Source organism: Mauremys mutica, chromosome 6 (assembly GCF_020497125.1).
Source record: "Mauremys mutica isolate MM-2020 ecotype Southern chromosome 6, ASM2049712v1, whole genome shotgun sequence".
NCBI lineage: Eukaryota > Metazoa > Chordata > Testudines > Geoemydidae > Mauremys > Mauremys mutica.
In genome coordinates this window covers 128402684-128415360 of record NC_059077.1, presented here as the reverse complement: position 1 = coordinate 128415360, position 12677 = coordinate 128402684, and the positions used below count along the sequence as shown (strand labels likewise).

The 12677-nt window shown below is 45.5% G+C and overlaps 1 protein-coding gene across 5 annotated transcripts in view; it reads right to left on the bottom strand.

Annotated features, from left to right (window-relative positions):
• The window catches only part of FKTN (fukutin), a 60311-nt gene extending 51870 nt beyond the window's left edge, over positions 1–8441 (bottom strand). For 4 of the 5 annotated variants that reach the window (XM_045020613.1, XM_045020609.1, XM_045020612.1 and 1 more), the window contains exons 1-3: positions 8369–8441; positions 4975–5164; positions 2475–2534 (exon numbers count right to left, since the gene is read on the bottom strand). In XM_045020613.1, the coding sequence (XP_044876548.1) occupies positions 2475–2534; positions 4975–5079 (165 nt within the window). In that variant the 5' untranslated portion in view covers positions 5080–5164; positions 8369–8441. Of the gene's footprint in view, positions 1–2474; positions 2535–4974; positions 5165–8051; positions 8118–8368 lie in introns of those variants that run through there. The other variant, XM_045020610.1, reaches the window with a different exon arrangement.
• Between the last annotated feature and the right edge of the window lie 4236 nt (positions 8442–12677).

Sequence of the window (12677 nt, the reverse complement as noted above, 5' to 3'; positions counted from 1 at the left end):
CTGGGCCACAGCTGGGGAACCATTGAAAGACTTGCCAGAAACAGATAGGAGTGGAAGAGCTTCGTCACTGCCCTAAACGCCAGAGGCGTAAGAGGAACATGATGATGATGATGATCCATCATTTTAACAATGCCACCACTCAGATCTGCATTTTTTCTGCTCTTAAATAGCAAGTGACCAATCTGAACCTTTTCTTTTAAGGTTCAAAAAGTCCTCTGGAGAAGTGGAGAGCAAGGCCTCCCAATGACCTATTGAATCTGATTAATCTTTATGGTAGAGAGTGGAATTCGGTGGTAAGGAACTTTCAGTTCTTCAGCCTTGTTCTCCACATTAGGTACCACCATAATCAATAAAAAAAGGTTATGTCTCTGAGCACACTGTACAAATAATTGTTGGCTGGTGTAGGGATATTAAAGAAGGTTTATATTAGACATGGTTTATATGAAAAATAATCTTTTGTTAGAAATGATTTATTGTTAATTGATACTTTATAACTGAAGGTTTATATTAGAAATGTGATTCCCAAGACTTAGCCTCTAACCTGCAAGCCACCAGCTGTGTCTGTGTGAAGCCTGCTCAAAGAAATACTTTGTATAAAACTTGTTAAACATTAATTATATCTAAGTAAGCCAAAACAGTAGCTGTTATAGTATATAAATAGAGACCCCCCACCCTCCGTAAGTTTTCATCTCACTTTATTTTTAATTGTTAAGACAGGGAGTCTCACATAAATTGGTAACACCCCAAAAGGTAAAGAGACAGTGAAATAGATTTGATTAAGATAGAGAATATATGTGAATGAGTGCCTAGTTTAAATAATGAATGAATGGGTAGGGAGTTACCAGCCTGAAAAATTCAGTGTTGGCCGAAGGTGTCAAGTGGGATCAACCAGATGACACCCCCTCCCCCCCCCCCCCCGGAGGGCAAACTGGAATCCACCCCACCACACCTCAAAGGAAGGAAAAACAAACATCTGATAACATGGAGCCAGCCACCTGCTGATTGATTTAGCAACAGCAGAATGAAGCAACTCTCATGGACTGACATAGGAATAAATTCCTATAAAACTGGACTCTGAAGACTGAGGACTTTGAGTCTATGGTTCTGCTGCCAGCCTCCAGGAGCATCAGGTGCATCTGACACAGACTCGGCTCCATCCTCATGACCAAGATACCTGGCCAGTAACTTGGCATGAGCAACGTCTAGGCTGGTAACTATAACACCTATACAGAACCTGAATGAATGATTGTGTGAATGAATATATACACACACACACACACACACACACATATACACATATATATATATATATACACACACACACATATATATATATATATATATATATATGTGTGTGTGTGTGTGTGTGTAAGGAATAAGTAGTGATAGAAATAAGTAGTAAAACAACGTTGTTTGCTTTTATCTTTTGCTTTACTATTATATTTACAATAAATGTGGCATCTTTGCCTTATCCCTCTTAATAAGATCCTGCTGGTTTTTATTATATTGGTATAACACTGGCTCATGTAAATGAGTATGTGGCCTCAGTCCAATTCTGATCAGAGAGAAGTTAACATCATGAAATTAACTGTCACAATTGGCTCTAACTGTGACCAGAGCTGGTTGTCTCATCAAAAGGGCCAAGGATTGAACAGACATGGAAAATGACTTCCCTCTGTGCCCTGAAGCACCATTTATATTAAGCGTCAAACAGAGTTGAATGAATAATTTAAGTATCAGAGGGGTAGCATCCGAAGAAGTGGGTATTCACCCACGAAAGCTCATGCTGCAAAACGTCTGTTAGTCTATAAGGTGCCACAGGATTCTTTGCTGCTTCTACATGAATAATTTAAACCGTTCCAACTGAATAGGTTTTGAAACCAGTATATTATAGATGGGGGCACAGGAGCTTTGGAGAAGCTTGCACTGCACTCCAATTAGCATGTCCAAGTGTATTCTATGGATAAGCAGAAGACTTCAGTGTTCAAATCCATCAATCTGACACCTTTCACAAACACTAAATTCACTTTAAAAAAAAAGAAAATGAAAGATTTCCAGTTTCTGTGTTAGTGTTTTGGCTCAATTCTAATCAGGTTAAATTACAAGCTGCCTATCTAACTTGTCCCTGCTGTTTTAATAGGATAAGTTATTCTTCACTTCCTGTATCTAAACTATTTTGTTATACTGATGCCACCACTACAAGGCTAAGTTCCACTCTAGAAACAGGTGCATTTCAGAAGTGATGCCTATATGTACAGCACACAGGGCATGATCCTGAGATAGCTGAGCACTCAGAAATCCCCTTTACTTTAATGGTCATGTTCAGGGCAGTAAGATCAAGGCTGCTTCCATTTAAAACAACAAAATTCTCAATGACTAAACTGGATGCAGAAGTGGACCCATAATTTGCAATTCTGTAAGAGTTCATTGATACTTACAGGGCATGCTGCATAAATAAGTAACATTGTACATACCCACTGTATGCCATCTTGTCCTGACTGGCTTCCTTTAACTTTTGAAAAAACAGCTCCATTCTAGCAAGAAGAAGGACAAAAGATATTTTGAAAGCTAAGATATCCCAAATGGTGGTTTTGTTTAGATTTATAAAAGGAAATTTTACATATTTTTTTCAATAACACTTTACATTTCAAGGATTACAGTTTTAAGTTACCTATATATGTTACATGGAGTAAAAAGCATGGCCAGTAGTATTCACTTAATATATTTAGGAGGACCATGCAAGGATTGCTGGATCTAGCCTTATGTTTCCAAGTCAATAGGCCAATTAGTAAAAGAAAAAAGGACAGGGTGGGTAAGAATAGATTAAAAAAAATCAAAACGTAAATTAAATATAGGTTTACTTAAAAATAAACCTATCTAAAATTACATTTTGAATTGACAACATTGTTAAGGCCTAAACTTCTTATAATATATTAAAATAATTTAAATTAAATACAAAAAATAATATTAAGCAATACATGTTTGCTGCCAAAGTATTAAAGAAAGTCAAATTACTGAACTCGTGGAAGTCACTGGCAAAGAACTTGAAATCAAAGTATGTTGAAATGCTAAACCAGCTTTTGACAGCAGTAGCCTCTTCTGCAGTTGCAGCGAGACTACTTCCTTCATTTCAGTTTGTTCAGCAAGTTCAGTGCATTCAAAGTTAAAAAAATAATTGGGAGTTAGAAAAGGAAAACAAGCTTTCTTGCTTTTCAATCTATGATTAAAAACAATGTAAGATGATATCTACTACTTCTAAATGAAGACATGGTAACCAGAAACAATAAGTTCAATTCACTAACTACAGATAATACTTGGTTTAATAAATTAGTTAGTTGTAAAGGCAAAATATATTTTGATAATTATTTTCTTATGCATCCAGGCTATTTAAGGTAGTTTTATTTAATTTAAAATGCTAGTTTTCTGCATTTTAAATTTAATTTGAATCTCCATCCAACTAGGGCTTGACGCAAAATGCAAGTAAAAAATTTATCTAGCGAATAAGAAATGCATCATTCACCATTTTCTAACATAAAAAATATAAAAATTAAGTACCTTCTTTTAAGTTAAGCAATATACTTGCTTAAATAAATGTGCATAAATACAATGTACCCACCTGGTTAGCAAAAAGAAGCACCACATTTAGTTAAAAGGCTACATTTAGTTGCAATCAATGTTTGAATGGTTACTAACCAATGAAAATCAAGTTTTACAGAAAATAACTAAAATGTACAAATGCAAAACACACTTAAAATTGATTTTTTAAATCAAGGTTTCCTATCTGTTGATATAAATCACGATTAAAGTCAGTGATTTAAATCAAACCCCTCTGAAAGAGGAAGATGAAATAATGCCCGTAGCCTCGGAACACTGGGGAAAAGTCATACATGAGATTCAGTGGTGCAGCCTGTCAAAGATATGACCGTTGATGGATAAATTTGAGAAGGAAAATATTTGTGTCCTAAGAAAATATTTGTGCTAAAGCCTCAGATTCCTAGCTACCTAGTGGACAATGATTTCTAATTCACAATCTTGCTGTGGACAGCATATGAGGAAGCCAGACTGTAATGTCATGTAACACTAAGACGACTTCAGACTGAATAAGGGTTCCCCCCACCAAAAGAGCTAAGCCAGGAAATTAGATACCAACAGACTCTCCTTCTAAAGAAGGAGAAAGTGAAGATATACTGTTGTCTTCCGTTCTTGTACTGTGTGTACTGAAATCTAGAGATAAACGATGTAATCCTCATGAGGGAAGATTTCACTTCTAGCAGCATTTTAGCTAATTACTGCCTTTATTTTCCCATTATGGAAAGATTACATCTAGCCACATGTGCCTCTTGGTTCTCAATCAGAATCGTAACTACAGGAATTTACATTTGGTATCTAGAAAGCTTTACAACAGAACCTCAGAGACAAGTTAAAGGTGACCAATTCTGCAGAAACAGTAGCTTCTTTTAATTTTAACACATCTGTTGAAGATGCAGCAAACAACAAATTGCATTTTACTCTTTTGCTTCCCTAAACAGCCTTACAGAAACTCCATTTGTCTCAAGTTTCAACACAGAATCATACATCAGTCTGAGTTAAGTCAAGGTGCATGCACTTGGGAAGTTTAAAAAAAAAAACACTTTTGATGTACCAGACTGAGTTCAAATGCGCAGCAAAACCTGGAATCGTGGAAATTTAGTCTAGTGTCTGATTTCATAGGTAAAGTCTTTGTCTAGCTGGCAGAGTGGCTGAGGATTGAGAATAACATTCTAATCTCATCTGTTCTATGCTACCTGCTCACTGTGTCCTGTTGGGTAATGTACTTAAATTTTGCATGTCAATTTTATGGTAATAGTTGTCAATCCCACAGGGATTTTTGAGTAATAATTAGTTAATATTTGTAATGCACTTGAGCATAAGTAGTATTTTAATTCTTTTTTTTTTTTTTGCTAAATTCAAGTCTTTAAAGTGATTTTTTTTTACCTTTGGAGATAAGTAGTACTTATAATAGTACAACTGGAACAGGAGAAACACTGAACTTGTCAAAGTAAGAAGAGCCAAAACCACGTTCTTATTAATTCTCTGCATTAGTCTTCAGGGCTCACTTGATTATCACTTGAAAGCAGCTCAGTCTTTTTCATCTTTTCAGAGTGCGTATTACTTCTTTGCTTTTCTGTGAGCAAAGGAAGGTCACTTAGTTTAAGTAAAAAAAAAATACGTACAAAATCTACTTTTTAATAACAAGGTATAACAGTTCTGAAAAGTTAATTGAAACTTTAGTAAATTGTGTGAACATAAAGTACTTACAGAAGAAAACAAGAGTAATGCAAATTATGAGTAAATCCACATGAAATGGGTGTAAATCAGTGAGACTACTGGATTTCTAGTCTTATCTTTGAAAAAACATTTTAAACAAATAAAACCCCTTCAAACTACAGCCAATCTAACTATATAAGCAAGACATCTAGGAAAGCTGCTGGAGTGAGAATACCATCAAAGTGCAACTATCATGTTTAATAAGGAACAATCACCTACTGAAGGGGAAGAAATGCCAACTAAATAAGAGAGACTACCTAAAAAGACTCATTGGCTGGGGAGAGGAACAATTTTAGTATTGAGACCATTTTGTTATTTAAAATATTTAACTATAATGGGAGAAAGGGGAAAAACAGATCCACAACAATCAGAGCAAGAAACCAGGATTGACTGATAGGAAAGAGAACATGTTTTATTTTTCCTTTCACTTGACCAGAAATTGGGACATCTAATGAGAATAAAGTGAAACTCCAATCTGTGAGAGAAAATCCTGCATTTGAGGAGACACCAGACACTAGAACAGTCATTTACACCGTGATTACATCTCATGTATTGTGTTGTTCAGAGTGATAACATTTGGTTCATTTCCTTTCTTCAATCCTGCTCTTCCTTAGCTAAATAGCTTCTGGTTTCCTGTCCATATAAGACAGGGGTTCTCAAACTGGGGTTGCGAGTTGTCAGCCTCCACCCCAAAACCCACTTTGCCTCCAGCATTTATAATGGTGTTAAATATATAAAAAAGTGTTTTTAATTTATAAGGGGGGGTGGCACTCAGAGGCTTGCTATGTGAATGGGGTCACCAGTACAAAAGTTTGAGAACCACTGATATAAAATGAGCTTCAAGTAGTACTGATGATGCTAGTCAACCAAACATAAATCAGAGCTTTAAACATAGTGAGTTTGAACACCAACATTTAAATATAGCAGTAGTAGTAGAACGCAACTACCATTCAGGGGATCAAAGTTTGAGACTCCAGCTCAATCTGTCACTTCTGAGCTGGCATAATCTGGGAAATCTGCTGTGTGGGAAACACCTACAGTTCTTCTCTAGTAAGGCTTTCAGCTACTTTATAAACTGGATTCTATTCTGGCACTAACACCAGCAAACAATCAAACAGTATGTGTCTGAAATATGAAAGCAGTGTCTGATTTCAAAAATAAAGGATTTGTCTGGTTGGCAGAGTGGTCTGAGCTCAGGATAGGGAGTCAAATTCTAATCTCATCTATGCTAGCTACTCACTATGTTTTAGGTAATTTAAGCATGCCAGCTTTATTGTAACAGTTGTAAATAATCCCCCCGCCCAATGCATTCTGAGAGGCTTTTTTTAAATCTCATTCTTCTGAAGCATCATGGGAGATCAGACACTGGACAGGGAGGGTTAGGACTCTGAGGTAGCATAGAGCATTCTCTCAAGTGGTTGGCTGGCTGGATTTTGCTCACATAGTCAGGGTCTAAATGAGCCTCATATGTGGGTCAGGAAAGAATTTTCCCCCAGATCAGATTAGCAGTGACTGCGGGTGAGGGGATGTCATCTTCCTTGGAGGAGTGTGGGTGCGGGTCACTTGCCAAGATTATCTGGCCATATTTGACTTAATCCCTGTCATTGTAAGGGCCTGAGACATTGGTGCACTCTCCTATTCTCTGTCTGGGGCATGTAACAGGCTAGTCTTCTGTGGACTGTAATATTTGGGTTTCATTTTGGTCATCGGTTACCGTGCAGGTACAAGGTGGTGGCCTGTGATCTAGAGGTGGTCAGACTAGATTTGTGGTTTTCAACCTTTATCTGCAGACCCCTAAAAAATTTCACATGCAGCTGTAGACCCCTTTGGAAATCTTAGACATAGTCTGCGGACCCCCCAGGAGTCCGTGGATCACAGGTTGAAAAGCACTGGACTAGATGATCTCATGGTCCCTTCTTGCCTTAAATTCTATGTTCTGAGGAATTCTATGTTCTGGGGAATAGTTAATCTTTGAAAAGCACATTAAGCATATTTAGGGTTGCCAACCCTCCTGTTTTGGCCAGGAGTCTCCCGGAATTGGCCTCGATCTCCCAGAGGCTACTGAAGCAAATCCGGGAGATTTTAGGCCACTAAAGTCCGCAGTGCAGCGGGGCTAAGGTGGGCACTCTACCTGCCCTGGTTCCATGCCACTTGTGGGAGCGGCCGGCATGTCCAGCGGCTCCTAGCAGGAGGTGCAGCCAGGGGCCTCTGTGCACTGCCGCAAGTGCCAACTCCGCTGCTCCCATTGGCTGGGAATGGGGAACCGTGGCCAATGGGAGCTGTAGGGGCAGTGCTTACAGGCACAGGGCTGCCGGGCCGCTCATGAGCCTAGGAGATGCTGCTGCTTCTGGGAGCCGTCTGAGGTAAGTGCTGCCTGGTCAGAGCCTGAACCCCAAACCCCCTGCCCCAAGTCAGAACCCCCCCCCACAGTCCATGCCCCCACCTCCTTCCTGCACTCCAACCCCCTGCCTCAACCCATAGCCCCCTCTGGCACCCAAACTCCCTGCCCCAGCCCAGCGAAAGTGAGTGAGGGTGGGGGAGAGCGAGAGGCGGGGGGGGGGTCTCGGAAAAGGGTGGGGGCAGAGGGGCTTTGGGAAGGGGGGTCTGTGGTTAGACAGCCGGCAGCCCTAGGCACAGGCAGCGCTAAGCACTAGCGCTGTTGGCGCTCAATCCCCATCTCTAAAGCGGGTTCTGGTGGGGAGGCGGCTGCGCGTTTCCCACCTCAGGGGACAAGCGGCACTTACAACGGGCCTCCCGGGCAACCCTCACCGGCCACGCCGCTCTGGGCCGAACCAGCGGCCCGCCCGAGTCAGCCCCACAGGCAGGCAGAGGCCGCTGCTGCGAGCGCGCTTCGCTCCCCGGCAGGCTGCAGGGCCCGGCTCGGGGCCGGCTCTCCCGCAGTTACCGGGGGCCCTGCACCTCCCGCGCCGCGCCGCCACCCGCGGGCCGGATCCGCCCCGAGCACCCCCACGGCGCCGGACCCAGCCGGGCCCCCCTCCCCCCAGGCGCGCACGGGCCCCGGGGTGACGTGGGCAGCCCCCGCGGGCTGCCATTCCGTTACCTGGGCTGCCGCAGCGTCGGCCGGGGGAGCGCGTTTTGCAGCAGCCGTAAAGCGCGTGCCTGGAGAAGGCGGCCGGCGGCTGGGAGAGCGGTGGGGCAGTCTGCGCATGCGCCAGGAAGGGCGGGAGTAAGGTGTGCGGCGGGCGCTGCACGCGGCCAGCGTCAGGCCGCGGCCTCCACCGCTTCAGCCAGCAGGGGCCTGACGCAGGAGCTGGGCGTTCCTGGCGGGCAGGGGGCCCGGGGTAAGCTCGCCTCCAAAACCAGGCGAGCTGGACGTTTCCTTTCCCCGTCCTCTAAAGCAGCGGTCCCCAACCTTTTTGGCACCAGGGACCGGTTTCGTAGAAAAAAAAATTTCCGCGGACCTGTGGGATGGTTTTGGGACGATTCAAGCGCATTACATTTATTTTTGTACTTTTATTTCTATTATTATTATAATATATAATGAAATAATTATACAACTGACCATAATGCAGAATTAGTGGGAGCCCTGCCCCCTATCTGACCCCCACCCACTTCCTGCCCCCCCGACTGCCTGCCCCCCTCAGAATCCCCGACCCATCCTGCTCCTTGTCCCCTCACCGTCCCCCAGAGACCCCCACCACCCTGGGACCCCACCTCTGCTCCCTGTCCCCTGTCTGCCCCAACCCCTATCCCCCCGCCGCTGAGTCCTGACAGACCCCCCCGGAACACCCACAATCCAACCCCCCCATTCCCTGCCCCCTGACCGCCCCCCCAACCTCCGCCCCCTCTCTGTGCCCTGACTGTCCCCAGGACTCCCTGCCCCTTAGCCAACCCTGCTGGCCCCAGCCTCTTACCCCCGGCTCCCTCCTCACCCGGAGCCTCAGCGCCTCGCCCGACAGCTGCAGCGTGTCTCCAGCAGGGCCTGAGCTCCGTCCCACTCAGAGCCGCGTGGGGAGGGGGCGGGGCTGGGAGCTCCACGCCGAGCGGAGGCAGCTGAGCTCGCAGCCCCGCCCCCTCACCACACGGCTCTGAGGGGGCGGGGCTCAGGGGCCCTGCCGGAGACACGCCTCTTGATGTGCTAGGGGTCGGTTCGCGGCCCGGTTCCTAACAGGCCACGGACCGGGGGTTGGGGACCCCTGCTCTAAAGAGCCCTGCGGGGCTGCGCAGCAGGTTTGCCAAGCGGCCGGGGCCAGGGTGGCCTAGAACCTGCCCCTGCCCAACCCCCGCCCCCCCCAGGCTCGGGGAGGGAGTTTAGGTGAGGGAGGAGGTCGGGGATGCAGGCCCCAGGCTGGGGCAGGGGATGGGGGTGCAGGCTTGGGTGGGGGAGTTTGGGGAGGGGCTGAGGGCGGTGGCTGCAGATAAGGGATTGGGAGTGGGAGGGGCTCAGGGCAAGAGTTGGGGTGTAGGCAGTGAAGGGTCTGTCTGGGGCTGGCACTGGGGGGGTTGGGGTGTGGGAAGGGCTCAGGGCAAGAGTAAGAGTGTGGGGGGTGAGGGCTCTGGCTGGGACTGGGGATAAGGTGTTTGGGGTGCTGGAGGGGCTCAGGTTGAGGGTGGGGGGGTGAAGCTCTGATGGGGGTGTGGGCTCTAGGGTGGGGCAGGGCTGGGGATGAGTTTAGGGTGCAGGCAGGCTGCTCCAGGACAGGGGCCAGAGAGGACGATTCCCCCCAGCCCTTTCCCTGCTGGCAGCGGCAAGGTCTGGGGGAGGAGCTGCCCCCCTTCCTGCCCCTGTGCTCCTAGGGCCCCTCTCAGGTCCAGGAATCTCCCTGGCCTCCCCCGTGGTGGGTGCACGGGGTGCACTTCCTCCCCTGCTGTTGCCCCTGACTGTAGCCTCACTGGGGGTGAGGGATAAGGCTGCCACCTTGCACAGCATGGGGCTGAGAGGGGGAGGGGCTGTGCTGCTGGAGGGTCCTGCCTGAAAAGGGAAGGGTTTAAGGGGGAAGGGCAGGTTTAGAGTCAGTCAGGCAGTGGAGAAGGGGGGTGCTGCTGCTGGGAAGCAGCATGGAGGATACAAAGACAGATGCTCTGCTCAGGGGCTCAGGAAAGGTGAGCAGGGGGATAGGGGCACCAAGTCAGGGCCACGGGACACTTGGGGGGGGGGGGCTGCCCTGGCCCAAAATTTGGTGGAGCAGGGTCCCGGCTCTGAATATTGCTGGTGCCCAAGCACCATGTGGTTATGGAACTCGCTGCCTATGGATGGGAATACAGATTTTGTATCCTTGCAGGCAGAAGTGCAAGTAGGGTGGTACACAGGCAAGATATTTTTTTTTAGCACGTACAGGGTACTGGAAAGACTTGGAAAGGTTAGCCCTCCCAAGGGGGAGTGGAGCTGCACTCTGATCTAGGGCCAGTATTCATTCTTTGAGTTTAATAGCTCAGTACATATGCTAACAAACTTAAAGAGACTGCATATGCTAACACATTGTGCTGTTAAGTTGGTCACGAGTCCTAGAAGGGGGGGCATGAGATAGGTGTTTAAACATATGATGCAGCTGAAGTGGGTTTTTTACCCACCAAAGCCTATGCTTAAATAAAGCTGGTAGTCTTGTTTTGGTGTTTAAACACTGTTTTTGATTCCTGCTCCAGCTGCTGGCCTACAAGCATATACTGAGGGGATCATTCTAACCCGGGGACTGAGGTAATCTGGAGCCTTCATCTTTCCTTGAATCTTTGCAGATGGACTTATGAATTGGATACAGTAGAAAGACTGTTCAAGCTCATTGATCATCCATTGCAAGGGAGAAGTCAGCAAAGCTCAGATGCCTGCTGACTTGCTCACAGTCAGCAGTCTGATACCTGTGGTATAAGCAACAGCACCCTTGCTTGAGTGGTTTTGTTCTTTCCTCTCCAAAGGTCAAAGCCAACTTCTTTTGATTTCAACAGGAACAGGCTTTGGCCACAAGAGATCAGAGAATGTGATTTTGATCAATTCCTTATCTGTCCAGAGGCAGTTCTCATACATGTTCTGCCAGGCTGATTTTGATTGCCCCTGCTGTATGTCATGCTGAGGAAAGTAATGAAACAATTTAGGTTGTAGTTCTATCAAGATGCACATAGCACACAGAAGACAGGCATAGAACGATCACAGCTAGATGGTACAGCATCTTTGCTTTCCTTGAGCCTGGCAGAGAGCAACAGTTAGGCCTTGTCTACACTGCCACTTTGCAGTGCTGAAACTTTCTCCCTCAGGGGTGTGAAAAAACCACACCCCTGAGCCTTGCAAGTTTCAGTGCTGTAAAGGAGTAGTGTAAATAGTACATCAGTGCTGGTAGTGACTCCCCTTTGGGGGTGGGGGGGGTTAAACAGCACTAGGAGAGCTCTCTACCAGCACTGGTGCCACGATTATACAGCCACTTTGCACCACTTTAACATTGGTAGTGAACACATAGAACCCTTAGATAAAGGTAAGCTGGCAGAAGCTTAGTGTAGACATAAGGGAGGCATTGAGTGTGTTAAGGGGAAGTGGGGTGATTGTCCTTCCTATCCTTTAAGAAGTTTTCAGTTTAGGGTGCTGCTGGATCCTTAAGGACACCTGGAAGTACAGGTGGCACCAGGGGCCCAAAGCATCATTTTACAACTGTATCTGTTAAACAGGCAGGGCTTCACTTTTTTGGCCACCTAGGAGATAAGCTCTTTAATGCTAGGACTGTTATTTACACAGACATGACCTTGGGACAAAGAGGCTAGGGCTACAGTCCTATAAATAGAAAAATAGTTGGGCAAGGAGAAATATACAAGTGACAGATGAAGTGGACTAGCTGACTTTAGTTCATGTCTCCCCTCCCCCCAAAAACCAACCTATTTAACAGCTATTTATAGGATGGGTGAAGTAGGCAGCTACAAATGTGAAGGGGAACTGGATAAGCCTTCCTGTGACAGTAGAAAAACTTGCAGTGTGCATTTGCCAAGATGCAGATACAAATTGACATCTTATTTCGCCACATGGTTCTGACAGCTCAAAACAGCAGGAAACCACTTATACTCCACACAGCACTGGATCCTAAGAGACAGATCCATTAGTACTTCAGCTTACTGCTGGTATGACCTGCCTCCCTCTGGGTGCAGCTCTCGAACTCTGTATTCAGCAGCTTTTATGCTATACTGCTGAAAAACATTAATAAAGTCAGTCTGACATTCAATGAAGAGTGCAGTTTTGCCTGACATTTAAGTAGATTCTTACAGCTATTACAAGGCTCCACCTTGACAGTGTTGAATGTAGCTCTTTAAATTAAAAATATGAATAAACTTTTGCATTCAAACTAGAGGTTACATCGAAACATCAGGAAAATATATTGAAGAAATAGTATTTAAGACCGGATAAGGGGAGAGACTAGAGAAAAGGTGAAGTAGAG